This window comes from Notolepis coatsorum, assembly GCF_963971535.1.
Source record: "Notolepis coatsorum genome assembly, chromosome: 16".
In the NCBI taxonomy this organism is placed as follows: domain Eukaryota; kingdom Metazoa; phylum Chordata; class Actinopteri; order Aulopiformes; family Paralepididae; genus Notolepis; species Notolepis coatsorum.
Genome location: NC_140180.1, coordinates 88,607,794 through 88,627,544, shown reverse-complemented (window position 1 = coordinate 88,627,544; position 19,751 = coordinate 88,607,794). Strand labels below are relative to the sequence as shown.

General features: G+C 42.2%; 1 protein-coding gene across 3 annotated transcripts in view; it reads left to right on the top strand.

The window, feature by feature from the left end:
- The window catches only part of ncbp1 (nuclear cap binding protein subunit 1), a 44,278-nt gene that overhangs the window by 616 nt on the left and 23,911 nt on the right, over positions 1–19,751 (top strand). The window contains exons 2-15 of one of the 3 annotated variants that reach the window (XM_084331755.1): positions 2,552–2,640; positions 2,980–3,080; positions 3,944–4,100; positions 5,634–5,741; positions 6,083–6,204; positions 6,831–6,900; positions 14,682–14,861; positions 15,594–15,647; positions 16,165–16,262; positions 16,389–16,452; positions 18,351–18,461; positions 18,755–18,819; positions 18,931–18,993; positions 19,114–19,188. In XM_084331755.1, coding sequence (XP_084187881.1) covers positions 2,552–2,640; positions 2,980–3,080; positions 3,944–4,100; positions 5,634–5,741; positions 6,083–6,204; positions 6,831–6,900; positions 14,682–14,861; positions 15,594–15,647; positions 16,165–16,262; positions 16,389–16,452; positions 18,351–18,461; positions 18,755–18,819; positions 18,931–18,993; positions 19,114–19,188 — 1,357 coding nt within the window. Of the gene's footprint in view, positions 1–2,551; positions 2,641–2,979; positions 3,081–3,943; positions 4,101–5,633; positions 5,742–6,082; positions 6,205–6,830; positions 6,901–14,681; positions 14,898–15,592; positions 15,648–16,164; positions 16,263–16,388; positions 16,453–18,350; positions 18,462–18,754; positions 18,820–18,930; positions 18,994–19,113; positions 19,189–19,751 lie in introns of those variants that run through there. The other 2 variants (XM_084331753.1, XM_084331754.1) reach the window with 2 other exon arrangements.

The window sequence follows — 19,751 nt, the reverse complement described above, 5'->3', positions numbered from 1 at the left end:
TTGTTTATTGTTTATTCAAGTCATAAGCTTGTTCAGTTGTCAAAATAAATGTAAATAAAAACGTGCACTGAAAAGTTACAGTATGTAGAATTGTTTATTCAAGTCATAAGCTTGTTCAGTTGTCAAAATAAATGTAAATAAAAACGTGCACTGAAAAGTTACAGTATGTAACAGTCAGTCAACCCTTGCAATCAGTTTCATTTAATGAATTGAAAACAGCATTGATATTATTACGTAAAAGCAAAATGGCAATAGAAAAGATGTTCAAAATGATTTAGTTCACTTAAAACGCTAACGCTATTAAATACAAAATATATAGTGGAGGTTAAAATAAGAATATGACTTGGCCTGTGACAAAATGGCATCCAATGTAATAAAAAAAGTCAACCAACGAACGCGATTCTTGTACCGGATCTCCTCTCTGGTAAACAAGAATACCCTGAAGACTCTAGCAGGAGCACTCATTCAAGGGTACTACGACTATGCTTGCACCTCATGGTACCAAAGCACCTCAAAGGCACTAAAAAACAAATTACAAACATCTCAAAACAAGCTAGTCGGACTACTACTTGACCTGACTCCTAGAACCCACCTCACCCCTGCCCACTTTGACTACCTAGGATGGCTTAGAGTAGACGACAGAGTACAGCAACTTGCAATGGGCCTGGTCTACAAGATACACTACGCGACCAAGGTACCCATGTACATGTCAAAATACTTCCCAAAGGTCAGTGAATACCACGATCACAACACCAGAGGGAGCTCCACGAATCATGTAAAACCCAGATTCGGCTCAAACAAGGGACTAAACACGTTTCGCAATTATGCCACATCAATGTGGAACGCCCTACCCACAGCTGTAAAGGAATGTGAATCACTACCCACTTTCAAAAACACTCTCAAAAAACACCTACGTGAGACTGCAATTCGAAACTGGCCCCTACAAATGTCCTAACCTAGTTGTACAGTAAATGACCAAGTAAGGCTTTGTCAATATTCCAATGCACAGTGTAAAATGTGTGTGTGTCCCCTACCCAACCCCCTCCCCCCCCCCACCTCCAATGTACAGCCCTCACCCAACCCACCCAACCAACCTCCTCCAATGTACAGTTTCTACGCCAAATGTATATACACTCCTTTTCTGGACATTTTTGTATCACAAACAGTACTGTATTTGCAAATCTGATATGTCATAAATGTATAGATGTAGCAGTACTGTCTATCTGTATGTCATATATGTTATGATGAATTGAAAATGGGGGACCCTGATGTAAACAAGACGAAAGTCTTTCTCTGGTCTGCATCCCCTTAACAATTGTATCATGTATTGAGCTGTACTGTACTGTACCCATTCTGCAATCTGTTAATAAACTTTTCAATCAATCAAGCCTGAAAAAAAGAGATTTTTTTTGCTTTAATCCCTGCATTGGTTCTTCTCACACTGTTTCATGCCGAGGACCCACAGAGTCACACGTTGTCGGCCAGGGACCCCCATTTGATTTGTCACAGAGACCCCTATCTGATGAGAGAATTGTTTTAGATGTGCTTTAGTCCAGAATTCCATAGTCTATATTCTATAATGTATGTAGGTGGGGCGTGGGGGAGATAATAACAGTGGAGAGAGTGAAGCCTATGCTCTCACAATAGTCATTCTTGTATTCTCTCATACTCTCTGTGGGCTAACTTATAGTGAATTAAATATTAAACTATTACTCATTCAGCTGGGGAAGCCCCACAAGGACCCCACTTTGGTCTAGTAGCACAGCTATGTTCGCTTGTACCATCAAAGCGATGGCTAACCATGGTGACGCAAGCTGATGTTGTTAGTAAATGTAAATTGGCGGCGGAAACCAAGACCTCCATTACTGTGGGTCACACATGTTGCAATTGAACCTGAATAGAATCTTTATATTCTCAGATCGTCACATTATAGCAGTACAAGTGAGTGAAATTATTTCGGTTTGGTTCTTTAACCTCACAGCAGCACCAATGATAATATAATAAAATAGATAGAATCTATAAAACAATAGAAGCAGCGCAAAATAGCAGCATAAAAACAACACTAAAGTAGTATTAAAATATAAATACTATATAATACATATGATACAAAATTATATGGTGTGAATGTGTAGTGTGTGTAAAGTGTATACTTTGAGGTATACATGAAGTTTGATGTGGCGAAACCATTAATGTTTAACCTTACTCTGACATTTAGATATTTGCCTAGCATTGAGCATAAATGGTAAAGTAATCAAGAGCACATTTTTTGTAGATTTTAAAGCCTGTAGCGTTACTTTTAAATCCCAGTAACATGATTGATTTTTAATAGTATGTTCCCCAGCCGTTACTGATTATCCAGAGCGATTTACAGCACCACGAGAACCCAGAGTGTGTGGCTTAGTGTGAATCAAACACCTGGCCTAACCCCAGCAGTTAAGGTGCCAATATACACATTGAGCTGAACAACTGATATTAAAAAGGCAGTTGTTTAATCCCATACATGATGAAGGCACAATAACATTCCTCTTGACATGTTGCCGTCCTCTCCTAGGAGGCCAGTCCCACAAGCGGAGGAGAACTTCTGAACCCATTGAAATCGAAGACCGGCTCGAGTCGTTGATATGTCGCGTAGGAGAGAAGGTAATGGATCTTTGCAGTAAGTGTACTTATAATGGCTTGCTGACTCCAGGGTGGAAAATTAACACTATTCATCCACCATCAGCCAAATGCTGGTCAATTTCTTCTGGCTGGTAAGTTTGCCTATGTAGCTACTAATATACACGTAGGCAAACAACAAGACTCTTCTATTTTCTTTTTTGGGGATTCAAGAATCTACTTGCCATTGTGGCTGGTGAAGGAAAAAGTTAGTTTCCTACCCTGGTTGCTTTGTCTTGTGTGTGTTCAAACAATGTACCGTCCGTAACTAAATTGTATGTTTTTAAAGATATTGGGATTAACAATAGTTCCTATGCCCCACAGAGTACATCGTCCCTGGAGAGCAACTTGGAAGGCCTGTCGGGTGTCCTGGAAGCTGACCTCCCAAATTACAAAAATAAAATACTGCGCATTCTATGTGCTGTGTAAGTTAATTCCCTTTAACCCTGTAATGTGTGGTTGATGTGTCAGACTTTGAAAAGGCTCCTAATTTGGAGACCTAACTGTCTTATCTCAGTATGACGACTATGTAAACATGACATAGTATGTCAAAGTGGGGTTAGTTAGTCAAAAGGATTTTTGTATTTTAAGATTCGCAAAGGCTTTTTGCTAAATAATGGACACACTGTCTAGAGACTATAATATGAAGTAAAATCTATATCATTTGGTAATTTTATGAAGACAATTGCAATACAACTCTTGTTTCCTGTGATAAGGAGTGGCATACAGCGCCTTTGTGTTTATGTTTACATAGTAACGTCATGATGAAATGGCAAGGTTTTTTTTTCTTTTTTTTTTTGCAATCGCTCCACTTGTTTTAGGTTTGCCAGTGAGCCAGTATTGACAATACTATTCACTATTGTCAGTTCTGGCTTTTTGGCATGCCTAAATCAAGCTGATCCATCATTAAAGGAACACAGCAATATTATGGGCAGATACAAATGATTGGAAGCGGATACGGACCGATAGCCTAGCTGCTTAAAACTCCGGGAGAGGTGTTTTTGGCCAACAGCTAGGTTAGTGGTCTGTATCCGCTTTCATCAATTTGTGCCTAAGCTAGGCTATCTTGCAGCCGGATAGCTTTCTACTGAATACACAGAGAGGAAATTGGCATCTTATCTTCTTTCATAAGCGCATTTGCCGTAATGTTGATGTATATGACACGTCTGTGAAAAGGGTCCATTGGTGTCATGTGTTGATGGCGTCTGTCCAACTACTTCCTGTATTTACAAATGACGTGCTCCGAGTTGCTTAAACGAGAGTCCTCACTTGGGACTTGTGTTCACAGTGCCCGACTCCTACCAGAGAAGTTGACGGTGTACACGACTCTAGTCGGCCTTCTGAATGCCAGGAACTACAACTTTGGGGGCGAGTTCGTTGAAGCCATGATCAGACAACTGAAGGAGACCCTGAAGAACAACTTGTACACTGAAGCCGTATACTTGGTAGGCGTTCAAGTGAATCTAGGAAACATACTACTGACAATCATATAGGCAAGTGGTCCCATAGAGGGGTCGGACCCCATTCCCCAGTAAAATAAACTACAACGTACCTTTGTATGTATAAGAATGACTGTTTTGGTCATAGGTTTCACTCCCCTCACTTGGGTGCCACAGTATCGTAGACAGTTATGCAAGTCTTCATTACATCACTAACAACAAAGATCTTCTCAGGTGGGGGTCCCGCCGGGGGTGATCTGAAGTTAATCTATTTGGGGTCCCTGACGTGAAAACGTCTGCGCTGTGATTGTGTGAAACATATAAATCTCAGGCTACACCTGAAACATTACTATACAGATATCTACCAGGCTGTATTTCAAGAAGCAGGATTGCTCAGATAATTTGTAAAGTGATTAAAAAAAATAGTGACGGATCAGTCGGTACATCTACTCCTACTTAGCAAGGATGTTGATGGCAGAGCATGTGAGCGGCGCAGGGAGCGGAGCGGGCGGTTTTGACGTGAGAGACGGAGTGGGTTTTAAAATGGGTCGGCGCGACTTCCGGAGCGAGAGTTCTCCTCCGCTCCAATCCGCTCCGGTCTGCTCAGAAACTGATGTAATATACATGTAGTACAATGCCAAAGCAACAGGTGGCGATGTACAAACATGAAGGCCATTTTCAACCAATGAGAAGGGTGAACCGTCACTCGCATCCTGCTAGACCAAAGTAGAATCCGCCATTGTTGTTGTTAGCTTACATGCTAACGTGAATGGCAGCGACCATAGCATTGTGGCTAGGCTAGCTACCATCGCTTAGTAGAGCTAGTTGAATGGATATAAACGTTATTCCACATTGCAGAATGGGTACAATTACAATACGGCTCAAACAATTGTTAAGGGGCCCAGGGGGTGTAGACTGTTGTAGTTTGGTCAAATCAAGCTAATTTACATCATGTTCCAAAAAAAGAAATTCTGCTGAGCGAGCTGTGGAGCGGGGAGCGCTTGATTTGTAAATGAAGGTGAGCGCTGAGCGGCATGGCGGCGGGGTCAACATGAGCGATTAGCGGAGCGGAACAAGCCATCTAGAGCGGATTTCTCGTCCGCGCCGCTCCGCTCACATGCTCTGGTTGATGGTAAAGTCTCTCTGCACATTCCATGTTGTTCTTCATACTGCATACCCGTAACTGCCTAGTTAGTCATAAACTTATGCAAAGTCAATGGGGCCAAGCTACTGTACAAGCCCTGAAATCAACTTGTGCTGTGGAGTAGGGTTCAGTGTTGTTTTCAAGGTTTGTACAGACCTGAGCTTGGCCCCATTGACTTTGCATTAGTTTGTGGCTAACAAGGGGGGGCTGCAGGGTTCCATTATGAAGAACAACATGGATTGTGCTGAGATTAAGGTGCTGATTCAAAACGCGAAGCATTATGTAAAACAATTTTTCTGTTATTCAATCCCTGGCCAAGTAGGCATTAAAAAGCCTCAGTATATCATCGTCCAGCTTTTCTCATGACTCGATAATGGATGTCTTTTTCCCCCCAGGTGCGGTTTCTGTCCGACTTGGTGAACTGTCATGTGATCGCAGCTCCCTCCATGGTGGCCATGTTCGAGAACTTCATAAGTGTGACTCAGGAGGAGGACGTACCACAGGTAGCAAGATGGTTATGATGAACAACAAAATAATTGGGAATAAATTAATATTGTTGCCAAATTAATGAGTGCTTCTTGCTGTGACCTCAGTGTCACTTGATTATATCCCCTCTGACCGATGTGTTCACGGAGATTAAAATGGTTAAATTATGTTAGTTAGTTATTTTTTTATGTCTAGGATGCGACATGAAAGAAGTTTCTTTCCTGAACTAATTCTCTCCTCTCCTTCCCCTCTCTCCTTCCCCTCTCTCCCTCCCCTCTCACCTTCCCCCTCTCTCCTTCCCCTCTCTCCCTCCCCTCTCCTCCCCTCTCTCCTTCCCCTCTCACTTTCCCCCTCTCAGGTGCGTTCTGACTGGTTTGTGTACGTGGTGTTGTCCTGCCTGCCCTGGGTGGGGAAGGAGCTCTATGAGAAGAAGGACGTGGAAATGGACCGACTCCTCAGCCAGATTGAAGGCTACCTGAAGTAAGCATGCTTTCTCTCTTTATCTTTGTCATTTGCAAAAACATGTAGGATATTGCTGTTATTTCAGGAGTTTTTTATGTGGTTACGTACCAGGATTGATTGTGTCAGTATCTAATTACTCCCTAAGCTTCAGAACATTCAATTAAATTCAAACCTTTATTTATTCTCAGAAGGACAACTGTGGTCACCCTCATTTTCAATGTCGTCGAGACCTTAAAAAAAAATTACAATATAATAATAATAACTATCTATATAGCACCTTTCACACATGGACCGCAGTCCAGAGTGCCCCACAGCAATTAGTATAAAATGAACAGGGGCATAAAATCAGCATATAGTTGACAGAATAAAAAACTATACATAAATAGCAGACATAAGAATAGGTATAAAAGACAATAAAAGTAGTGCAACATAAACGTGCAGACATAACAACAGGCATACAATAAGTACAGTGTTGCTCGAAGGCATGTGAAATCCCCCCGGAACAGCCAGTCCATGACACCCCCCCCCCCCCCCCCCCCATGATAAAGCACATCATGACCGAAGGAAAACACAAACAGCCTGCGTGCCACTCACACCGCCCCATCTCCCCATGACCAGTGTTACACATTTGTATTGTCTTCTAGGAGGCGAGTCAAGACCCACGTCTCCATGCTGCAGGTGTGGATAGCGGACAAGCCCCACCCACAAGAAGAGGTGAGGCACATTACTTTACTTTATGTGTTTATTTGGACGGGACAATGCAACATTAATGAACACTGTGAAGATTCAAGATTGTTTATTGTCATGTGCACAGTTAAACAGACTTTGCCATACCATCAAAATCTTACTTTGCTAGTCCGCCCTTCACACAATACTTAACTAAAACATATTTAAATACAAGCGAGTGCTAGAAAATAAAGTAAAAATAGATAAATATAATATACAAGGCACAGTGACTAACATTGCACGTTCAGTGTTTACAATATAATGGTGACAGTGGGTCACAGCAGCAGTTAAAAAAGTGTCTTTAGTGATTCATAGTTCGGGGTCACAGCAGCAGTCGGGTCAGAGTGTCTGCCTGGAACAAAAGCGGGGTGGGTGGGTCAGTTTCAAGAAGGAACATGAAGAAGGGCGGCTGGGTAGCGCAGCGGACTAAGCGCCTGCCTACCACCGCAGAGACACTGGTATCGAATCCAGCTGTCAGTAGGGATGGGTACCGAATTCGGTACTTTTAAGGTACCGAACCGAAACACGTCAGTACTACAGTCTACAGAGTATCGATTCAAGTGAGATACCGGAAAAAAAAATATATTTTTATTTATTTTTACCTTTTTTATTTTCATGTCAACGTTCACACGCACAATATGCTTACCTAGGATTTGACTTGATTCAACAACAAAGCAGTCGGAGCAATGGCAAGCCGAAAACGGTCGAAATTGTAGTTATTTGAAGTTTGGATTTTTTTTACGACTGAGGTAGGTAAATAAAAAAATTTAGAGTAAAGTACCGAAAAAAAGGTACCGTTGGGTACCGGTATCGATTCACAGGTACCGGTACCGTATCGGTTCAAATGTGAAAGGTACCCATCCCTAGCTGTCAGCGGTACCTCCGGCTTGGTCGGTCGTCCATACTAACCAATAGACCTGTCTCAAACCCTACCCCTTTTCTTGATCCTCCAATCACAGCTGTCTCTTACCTCTGACTTCCTCGTACAAACAAAGTTTGTACGAGGAAGTACAAAGTTTGTACGAGGAAGTCAGAGGTAAGCGACAGCTGTGATTGGAGGATCAAGAAAAGAGGGCAGGGTTTTGAGACGGGTCCATTGGCAGTGTTAGCGGGTGGGAAGCCGGCGGGGTGTGTATCCTGGTCGTTGTAAACAGCTACTCCTACAGGTCGGTCGGGGCGCCTGCTCAGCGAGGAAGGGAACTGGGGCAAGTAGTGTGATCCTCCCACGCGTTATGCTCCCCCAGTGAGAGTCCTCGCTGTCAGGTGAAAAGAAGCGGCTGGCTGACTCCACATTAGAGCCATATGAAATCCGTTTTATTATTTTCCAAATTCCATTTTATTTTTTCCCAAATTCCATTTTTTCCGTTTTAATATTTCAGAATTCTGTATTTTGCTTTTTATGCTCATTTTACCATCAGAAATAGTGTCTAATAAGTGGGAATGAATAAATGTCTACAATTGAATATGATATAACAGTCCATTTAATGTTTTTGAGTGCTGCAACTCAGAAATACAGTTACATTTTACACAATACTTTTCAAATAATATTGTGACAAAATAAAAATACACATTTCAAGTGTAAACAATAGATACAGCTAGCTACTACTGACATTATCACAATGTCAGTAGCCTAGCTATATCTATTTTATTGTGATGAAATATAGTAATGCATAATTTAGGCACCTTTAGTTTAGTTTATTTAGTTTATAAAGGACAGTGTATAATGACAATCGTTTGCATTAAACAAATGGATTGCACCAGATTTAGCAAGAAGCTATCATTTCCATCTATAGTCCTATGTACTGTAAAACGTTTCATAGCTATTTAAGTTTATTTCGATTATAAAGGGCAGTGTATAATGACTCGTTTGCATTAAACAAATGGATGGGTGCACTAGATTTAGCAAGAAGCGATCATGTCCTAACGTTATAGCTATTTAATCACAATAGTGTCGCAAGTGTTTTTGTGGCTCCAGTCCACGGAACGTTGACAGAATTAGCAAAACACCTTATCGCCGGAGGCATAAAAGTCATTAGGATACTACTCTGCTCTGAATTGAGGGCTTATTGGGGAATTTATTAGCTTCTTGACGATGTAAACACCGAAGCAGCGAGACGCTTGGGAGACTGCCTGTGTTGTGTGTAACCCGCTCTAGCGTCCGCCTCCCCGGTCGCGTGTGCACCAAGCGTTCCACCCAAAAACGGAATTTCAGTCCAGATTAGGCCAAATTCTGCAATATTCCACGTTTTGCAGTTGATTCCATTTTTATTGGTCAATTCCGCGATTCCGTCCGCGATTCCGTGAACGCGGATTTCATATGGCTCTACGCCACATGTATCGGAGGAGACATGTGATGGTATCTATCAACCCTCCCTAGGCCGGCAAGTGGGGGGAAAATGTGTGCAACGACCAGGAAGGGAATTGGCTTAACGACTAAATTGGGATGAGAGGAAAATACAGAAAAAAGGGGGAGAAAAAGTAAAAAAAAAAAAAAAAAAAAAAAAGGGGACATGAAGCAGATACAGTCACCTGGAACTAGGGGTGGGAATCACCAGTTTCATCATGATACGATATCGATTCTTTGGACAACGATACGATATTTGCCGATATCACAGTCTCTCACGATACAATACGATACGATTAGATTCAGGTGCCTGCGATCGATATGAGATGATATCATATGCCCATTTAACACAATCAGTTATGAGACTCGCCACAGGATTTTCAAAATAAGAGTATCGATATGAATCGATCTTATTACATCGCATCGATCCGATTCGATCGTTGATAATTACATCGATGTATCGATCTGGATCGATGTATCGTCCCACCCCTACCTGGAACATGATAAGAGTGTAAAAATGGCCGGATTTAGCACAAGGCTCATTTCCATCCGTTGTCCCCAAACATAAAGACAGGATATATAAAACTGTAAGAAGTGTACAAATAAGTAGCAGCAATACACTAGAAAATACTAGAGGCTAGAGACATTGCTAGACGGTGTTCATTATTCTACTCGTGTGCCTGTTCTGTATTCTCATGATCGCCACATGACTGATCACAGCTCTTTGGCCACAGTTGTCATTTAATGATGATCACCAGTTAGTTGATTACAAACACCTGTTGTTTGCCAACCAAGATGTCTTATTAAATATAAATGTATATCGAAAAACATTAATTACTCTCTGAGCAATAGCCCACTTCAGATGAAAAGTCATCATGTTTCTTCTCAAATACCTGGACCACTATTTAAAATGTAGAATTTTAAGTCTAACCTATGTCAAATTAATCCACAGCTTTATGTAAAAAGGTGTATTATAAAAATGTAATATAATCAAAAAGCTAGTGAGTTAGTATGACGGCTGGCCCAAGGAGCCGAACCCGGTGTCTCTTGCGTTGGTGACGAGCGCAATGTCCGCTGCGCCACCCAGCTGCCTAAAAGCCTCTTTTGATATAATCCTTAAAGGTCCCATGCATTATAAATGGCCTTTTCCAGTGTTTAATAATAATTCATTTATTTTGTATAGCGCTTTCCAATGACCCAAAGTCGCATTGTTTCCTAGCAATGGGGGATTATATCAATGTGGTCTGTCTTTAATTATCATATTGACTCGTCAGTCTAGTCTCGAGTTCACGAGATCTTCCCTCACTCAACTAAGCCGTTCTGATTTGACCGTTTTGTTTTGCTGACGTGAATAAGGCGGTTATTAAGCTGATTGTGATCTGATTGGCTCTGTGGTTGTAGTCACCGCCCACAATTAGCTCAACAGAGCGAGTGGATTACTTCCTCAAACAGGGTGCAGAGTCCGACAGACAGCAGAGAACGAGGGAGAGAGAGAGAGAGAGATAGAGAGGTACCGCACGCAGGAGTGTGTGTAAAAATGTGTGTACCCCGTCTCCCTCGTCGGAGCATTTACACACAAACTTGACTGCGTGTGTGTCGGGTAGGGCTGCAACTAACGATTATTTTGGTAGTCGACTAATCTAACTATTATTTCTGTCACACCCTCCATCTCTGCTTCCTGTGGGCGCGGCTCCTTTTCAGGGCTCCAGTGCATGTTTTACCTCGCATGCTCAAGTCTGCACACCTGTGAATGTCACCCTGTTGTCCACTCCCTCTGCCTTAACATGATCCCATAGTTCAAGTTCAAGTTTCAAGTTTCTTTATTAGTTGACATGCAAAAATACAGAATACCTTCACATGGAATGCTTTTTTCTGTTATGCTCCTATGAGGATCATAGGACGCTTGGATCATACACATACAGCTCATTACAGTAATATTCCACAATTATTACATTTTAGATAGTAATAATGGTACAGATCCTTGAGACAACATATGCATATTCACCACCGCAAACAGACTGGCAGCCGTCATAGGCAGCGCCATGTAAGGAAGGAGGGGGGAGTGGGTTGGGGTTGTTACAGGGCTGTAGGGGGGGAGGGGGGGGAGTGATCCCTCACACGAGGCAGCCGACAGTGCAGCGCCAATGCAGAGGAAGGGGGGGTGGGAAGGTGGGGGGGGGAGTGCACAAGCCAAGTCCTGGGTGGGGGAGGTAGGGATTGGGGGTGGGGGAAGCCGCTCGCCACTCTTATCTCCCAGAGGGCCTTCGACTCCACCGCGCTCTGGTTCGACCTTGGTCCAGGAATTTGTTTTGGCTGACTGGCACAATTTATCCCAGCCACGTCACTTTAAATTTGATTTGAATAGAGTGAAATATAACTCTATTGATTTGAGTGGAGTGAGTTTTAACAACTCCGTCCAAATGACTGAAATACTGAATGCATTATTAGTCCAAGTGTCTTAATCAGTTCATTTTGGTAGATCCTGTGCGCGGTAAACGGATCCAAAATCTTCTTATTGCAGTCCAAAAGCTTCGATAATCCAAAAATGACCATGTCTTCAAGTTGGTAGCCCGATTATGATGTCCCAATAGGCAGAGAGGGTTAGCCTTATTCTGCGTCTTGAAGAAAATATGCAATCCACTGATTAGATCCATTTAGAGTTGATTTGAGTATAGTCCAGCCACCGGCACGAAGCAGAGCATAGCAGCGTCGGGCTACATGGAGCAGTAGAGGCGGCGGTAGGAACGGCCTTGAAGGCCTAGGGAGAGAGGAAAGAAATGCGACTTGTCTCTGCAAGAGGTGGGAAGGAAGGCCAATTTACGTTACATTAGCTAACGTTACATAACGTTACGTTGGTGGACACGCAGCCTCAACATAATAACTGAAATATCGTTCGCTTAGCAAGCATTATCCATGAGACGTTCTGTTTACCAACATGTAAGCTAAAACGTACCCCTGATCCGAGTAGCTGTCACCACGGTTCCAGGGTGCTTGCTTGTGCATCCTCGCGGCTGCTTTCTTCTTCTTTGTTGTTAGTACACAGAATGCAGTCATGGCAGACAAGGGAAATTATACTGCCCCAGCACTTCCTGTGGTGCATTTGCGCAGTTTTGAATGAACGTTACCGGCTCTCTGTTTTTATACGACGCATCGACACTAAAATTCTGCGTCGACTAATTTTTATGATTGTCATCGTCGATTATGTCGACTAATCGTTGCAGCCCTAGTGTCGGGGACGCATCTCTCTCTCTCTCTCTCTCTCTCGTTTGCTTGTTCTCTCTCGCTCTCTCTCGTATGTATCTCGCTGTGTGGGTGACTGTCACTCAAAGCGCTTATGGGCGGAGCCCAGCCAAATCAGCTTGAAATCTTGAACTAGAAAAATGCTGTTTTTGAGTACTTGATTAGAAATATAAAACGATGAATTTCTTTTGTTGAAAAAAACCTTACAGATGTGTTCCATAGATTCACAGGAATTGTGTAAAGTTGCCCAAATAGTGAAAGGAATAGCAATGCATGTCCCCTTTAATAGAATGGAAAATGTTTGGACATGGACACATAGCTGCTTCCCCAGAAAATGTCTAGAATGAAGGAGGCTTACATTTGAACCATTTCCTCCTTCCTCCCAGATCTAGAGAAAGTCTAGAATAATGGTTTCTCAATGGGGCCTACAATAGGCATACATTTCCTTTTGATGCTAATATTTCCTGTTTGGTAGAAATTAAGGACTGAATTATACAACCTGGCTTTAAAAGATAATCCAGACATAAACGTGGCATTTTGAGCTTTTAGGGAAACTTATGACATTTCTTTCTATGAGCAATTAATACCATGATTAGGTACAATTTTGAGTGCAAATTACCTACTATATTTAGGTGAAGAGGTCCCCTGATAACATTAATCCAATGTGAATGCACATCCCAGTAATTTCTGGCACAAAACTGGCAGCACATTGAGGCAGCACACACTGTAATTACAGTCATTATTCTGAGGTTATCCTGACATATTAGTCACCAGAAATGTTACCCAAATTGAATATAATGGTTAAAATTCAGGAACAAGTCAAGGTGACTCTGATAAAATCATAACGATGCCCAGCAATATACCCGATGCTTAATGCGTATTGTCAGTAAAAACTAGGGGTGGGGGAAAAAATCGATACGTAGTAGTATCGCGATACTTTGCGTGGCGATACTGTATCGATACAGGGACGCCTAGTAACGATATTTAATTATTCATAAAAAAAAATTATAAGGAAGTTGCATTGTTCATTTCAATACCTGTAATAGTACAGTAGTCCACACACACACACATGTGCATTCAGTTAAGTTGGAATATGACTGTAATACAAACAGTTCAGTTTTTACATCTGGCTGCTTGAGAAAATACCATGTTCTGCAATAAAAATGATTGAAGTGAGATGAACAGACTGAACTTTATTTCATTAGATAAAACATGTTTACAAATAATAAATTAAATTTGATAAAAAAAAATATATATATATAAAGAAATTGCAATATTAATACAATACTCAGCGTATCGCGATATATTTAGTATCGCGATACTATCGTATCGTGATGCAAGTATCGCGATAGTATCGTATCGTGATGCAAGTATCGCGATAGTATCGTATTGTGAGGTCTCTGGCGATTCCCACCCCTAGTAAAAACAGTCTGTAATCTTTTAGATACAACTGTCCAACAAACGTTAAGCGTACTATCCATGCTCCACATCTTCCAGCTTCCTGCAACAACTCACGCCTCGCAGGATTGCAGAGCGAGTTTTCTGTTTCAGTGGCACAAACAAGCATTCTTGGTGGAACCATTAGGTGGTAACCAAATAGAAATAAATACATAAATTTGAAGTTGAAATGGTGAGTAATTACTCACGGCCATCTCTAGAACGAAGCAGGCTTATGTTTGAACTAGGGCTGTCACTAACGACGCATTTACTAGACCCGTTGCTCGTGGAGTTTACATAGAAACAGCGCGACTCGCAAGAGGAGTTGTCACAGGCTGTAGAACGCAGGGCTGAAGAGCTAGATGTCATAGCTTCTAAAATTAAAGGCTATCAGGCTCATCCCCTCCCTTCCAGCTGGAGTTGACGTGAAACACGGAAGTTATCAAATGCGAGCGAAACGTGCACTGTTGAGTCCTGGCTCTAGGCAGAATCACGAATAGTGGTTCAATTTAAGAAATGCCATTTATATTTCTAACGTGATTCATTGCACACTAGTTAGATTACACGTTGCGAATGTTATGACTTTGAACGTCTGCCATTTCCACCACAAAAAGCATACAATTAACAACAATGCGATGCGTCAATCGTGAATATGCAAATCGCCGAAATTTCATAGTCGATGGCGTCGTCATGGTCGACAAATCGTGACTGCCCTAGTTTGACCCACTCCCTCCGCCTCTCCATCCAGTACCTGGACTGCCTGTGGTCCCAGACCCAGAAGCTGAAGAAGGACCGCTGGCAGGAGCGCCACATCCTGCGGCCCTACATCGCCTTCGACAGCGTGCTGTGTGAGGCCCTGCAGCACAACCTGCCCCCCTTCACGCCGCCAGGACACATGGCCGGTGCCCAGTACCCCATGCCCAAAGTGGTGTTCCGCATGTTCGACTACACTGATGCTCCCGAGGTATGTTATACTGACGCCCAGTACCCCATGCCCAAAGTGGTGTTCCGCATGTTCGACTACACTGATGCTCCCGAGGTATGTTATACTGACGCCCAGTACCCCATGCCCAAAGTGGTGTTCCGCATGTTCGACTACACTGATGCTCCCGAGGTATGTTATACTGACGCCCAGTACCCCATGCCCAAAGTGGTGTTCCGCATGTTCGACTACACTGATGCTCCCGAGGTATGTTATACTGACGCCCAGTACCCCATGCCCAAAGTGGTGTTCCGCATGTTCGACTACACTGATGCTCCCGAGGTATGTTATACTGACGCCCAGTACCCCATGCCCAAAGTGGTGTTCCGCATGTTCGACTACACTGATGCTCCCGAGGTATGTTATACTGACGCCCAGTACCCCATGCCCAAAGTGGTGTTCCGCATGTTCGACTACACTGATGCTCCCGAGGTATGTTATACTGACGCCCAGTACCCCATGCCCAAAGTGGTGTTCCGCATGTTCGACTACACTGATGCTCCCGAGGTATGTTATACTGACGCCCAGTACCCCATGCCCAAAGTGGTGTTCCGCATGTTCGACTACACTGATGCTCCCGAGGTATGTTATACTGACGCCCAGTACCCCATGCCCAAAGTGGTGTTCCGCATGTTCGACTACACTGATGCTCCCGAGGTATGTTATACTGACGCCCAGTACCCCATGCCCAAAGTGGTGTTCCGCATGTTCGACTACACTGATGCTCCCGAGGTATGTTATACTGACGCCCAGTACCCCATGCCCAAAGTGGTGTTCCGCATGTTCGACTACACCGTTGCCCCCGAGGTATGTTCTACACAGATTCAGTTATATATAGTAAAAAAATAATCTGTGTATGTATGCACTTAGATTTGTGTGTGTGTACTTGTATTTCTATACTACAGGGGACAGTGACCTGTTTACACACTCACGCAATGGGTACCAAAAACATTATGGGGACAATTTTGGGTGTCCCAATAACACAAATTAGGTTATGGTTAGGGATACGGTTAGGGTTTGTTACAGAATGCATGTAAGTCTATGTAGTACATGGTAATAGTAGAAGACATGATACAGGTCATAAAATTATAGTACAGTAGAAAAGTAAAACTAAATAAAGGCAGTGTAAACAATATAACAATGTAATTAACTCTTGAGTATACGCATATGAACAATTAGGCAATAAGCAGTCTAAATAACTTCTTCTGAATGCCTTCCTTATTGTTTTCTCCTGTTCCTACTATGGCAGGGCCCTGTTATGCCTGGCAGCCATTCTGTGGAGCGGTTTGTGATCGAGGAGAACCTGCATTGTATCATCAAGTCCCACTGGAAGGAGAGGAAGACATGGTGCGTGGTGCTCTGGCTGCAGCTCCGTGTGGGGGGTGGGGTGCACCTTTTCACACGCAATGTTTGCTGAAGGAAAACAACAACAACTACAACAACAACCTTGTTTTCTTTGTCTTCTGTGTTTAGCGCTGCCCAGTTACTCAGCTATCCAGGAAAAAACAAGATTCCACTCAACTACCACATTGTGGAGGTATGGCGTTGTTGTACCATACTATACCATACTAATAAGTGGAGGACCGAAGCTTCTATTTATGTAGGCAGGAACAAACTAACAAAATAATTACCTCAATAATTCTTGTGCAGGATGATGCACAGTGTATCTCATTTACAAATAGCAAGATTTATGATTTTTCTTCTCTCACACGAGCAATAAAATAGCATGGATTAAAACATGAAGTAGTCAACATGAATACATAGTAGGGATGTCCCGATCCGATCACGTGATCGGGATCGGGGCCGATCACGTGATTTTCCGAAGATCGGGATCGGCAAAAAATCTGCCATTTTCTTTTAAAAGAAATTTAATTTTTTTTTTTTTTTTTTTTTACCTTTTTTTTTTAATTCAACAAATATGACCATGTTCACGTCTTAAACTCATACTGATGCCTTAGTTTTGGTTTTAAATTGCATATCATCATTCATTTATTTATTGTCACACAGAGCAGAAGAATTTTGCCAAAACAAACCAATAGTATCCAGCTGCAGAACAGCAGACTCGGACCCAAATAATTTTTTTTTCTTTTTTTTATATATATATCCCAATTTCTCACATTACATTCACCCTGAATGTTGACGTTATCCAGGTGAAAAGTTAACTTCATAAATCATTTGATGTATAATTAAATCAAAGGAAATGCGTTTGGGTCTGAGAGTGTGGCTGGTCTGCCGTTCTGCAGCTGGATACTATTGGTTTGTTTTGGCAAAATTCTTCTGCTCTGTGACAATAAATAAATGAATGATGATATGCAATTTAAAACCAAAACTAAGGCCTCAGTATGAGTTTAAGACGTGAACATGGTCATGTTTGTTGAATAATAAAAATAAAAAAAGTTAAAAAAATATATATATTTTAATTGTTTTGATCGGATCGGGAAATATCTGTATCGGTAGATACTCAAAATCACATGATCGGGATCGGATCGGGAGCAAAAAAAACGTGATCGGGACATCCCTAATATAATTCCTCTAATAGTAACCTGGTCTCAAATACATGGCCGGGTGCGCTCTTGAGCTAAGCAATTATAAGCCGGCCTCCTAATACAAGCCGGGTAATATACTGAGCTGCATACTGAGCTAGTTACTTGATTTCACTTTGAAAACGTTGAAATGACCAGTGACCACCTGTAATTGCACTGTTTACTATTTCATACAGTACTTGGTTTCAATAAATGAACCCAGTACATTTTACTGGGTTCAAACTGACACAAAATGTTGATTTATTCATTATGATCCGTTTGAAAATTTGAAATATAGGCCTCCCTCTTATACAGGCCTCCTCCTAATACAAGCCTGGTACCCGCTACAGTTGAAACAAATACAAGCCGGGGTTACTATTAGAGGAATTACGGTAGTAAAGAATATGAACCCAGTGCAGTGGTTCTCAACTGGTCTCGCCTCAGGAGGACCCACCTTTTCCTTAGACCACCCACATTCATTTCTAAATGGAGTCTCATTGTTGCTGGCTTCATGCTTTCATGTGACGGCACTTCGCTGCACACTGAGGTTTCGGTCCCTCAATGTAAGAAAACCCATATTTAATCTACTCTCTGTTGTATTTGCGTAAAAAAAAATGCTGGAATGAGTGCGTTGCTGGATAATGCTGGCAGCAAACGCTACTGCACGCATGCTGCGTCATGGGAAATGGACTCCCCCTTCAAAATAAAAGTGCAGCATCAGAAATTATGGAGACTTTTTCTCCCCACACTTTCTTCTCCCTACGCACACATCCACGGCCCACTCAAAATGGCCTCACCAGTTGAGAACCACAGCCCTAGTGTATTTGATTCCACCGGCATGGCCGTGTGGCAATAAAAGAAACTTGAAACTTGATGTAATCTGCTACATATCTACTTCTTGGCTTTACCTCAGGTGATCTTTGGAGAGCTTTTCCAGCTGCCTTGTCCACCTCACATCGATGTCCTGTACACCACGCTGCTCATTGAGCTCTGCAAGCTGCAGCCAGGATCCCTGCCTCAAGTCGTATCCTTTGTTGCCTAATGTGGGCTTGAGGGCGGGACTGACCACTAAGGGAAACGTTGTTTGCCCGGGGGAAGCAACAGTTGTCATTGGGGGATCAAGAAAAGAGGGCAGGGTTTGAGATAGGTCAATTCAGTTTGACAACACTGGATTGCGTTTGGAAATGTCTGCGTTTTGAAAACTGTATGATTCTTGCTTGCAAGGTTTGGTTTTGATGTATAAGGCAATTATGAGAACTCGGACTATACTCAAAGTCCCTCGCTTCATGAGAGTTGACCTTAACGCCTGCCTGCTAGCTGGCCCAAGCCACAGAGATGCTGTACATGAGACTGGACAGCATGAACACTACCTGTATTGATAGGTACTACTTTGTCATCTTTCAGTATCAATGAAAAGGGTTTATAATTTATATAGATATGTGCACTGGTACTGAGGTCTTATGCAATGATCTTGTGTCTTGTAACCTTTTCAGATTTATCAACTGGTTTGCTCACCATTTGAGCAACTTCCAATTTCGTTGGAGCTGGGACGATTGGTGAGTAAATATGTAAATGTCAAAGCATTCATATGGGAGAACCTGTCTTGTATAATGTTTATGTATAGAATTACAAGTTACACAGAGCAAATTGATGATACCGTGTCTTTCTCTCCACAGGGCTGACTGTCTGGCCGTGGATATAGAGAAACCCAAGCCCAAGTTTGTCAAGGAGGTGCTGGAGAAAAGCATGAGGTACTAAATAACTACAGTACGGCGCACATCACACAGTGATGCTTATTACATGTATGAAATAGGGGTGGGCGGTATAACGATTGAATTGCTATTCAAGTTTTGTTTTATTTGTCACATATAAGGTACATATATAGTGAAATGTTTGGTTCTGTATGAGCCTCCTACGATTGTGCTTCATACGGTAAAAAACAAGTAAGGACCAAACACTATACAAAATATACAAAACTAAAATGCTAAATGAGGTAGTGCCCATTTGTAAGAATAAATAGATAAAATATGGTGTCTAAAGTAAATGAATCTTTAAGAATCTGTGCCACGGTAGAGATTTAACTCTACCAGATGTACCAGTAGAAGGCTACTTTCCTTAGGCCTTTTCACATTTACAACACGCAAAGCTAGCGAACTGCGGCGCTGCCATTAAAATATAATAAATGATAGGGGTGGGAATCACCAATTTCATCATGATACGATACGATATCGATTCTTTGGACAATGATACGATATTTGCCGATATCACAGTCTCTCACGATACAATACGATTAGATTAGATTCAGGTGCCTGCA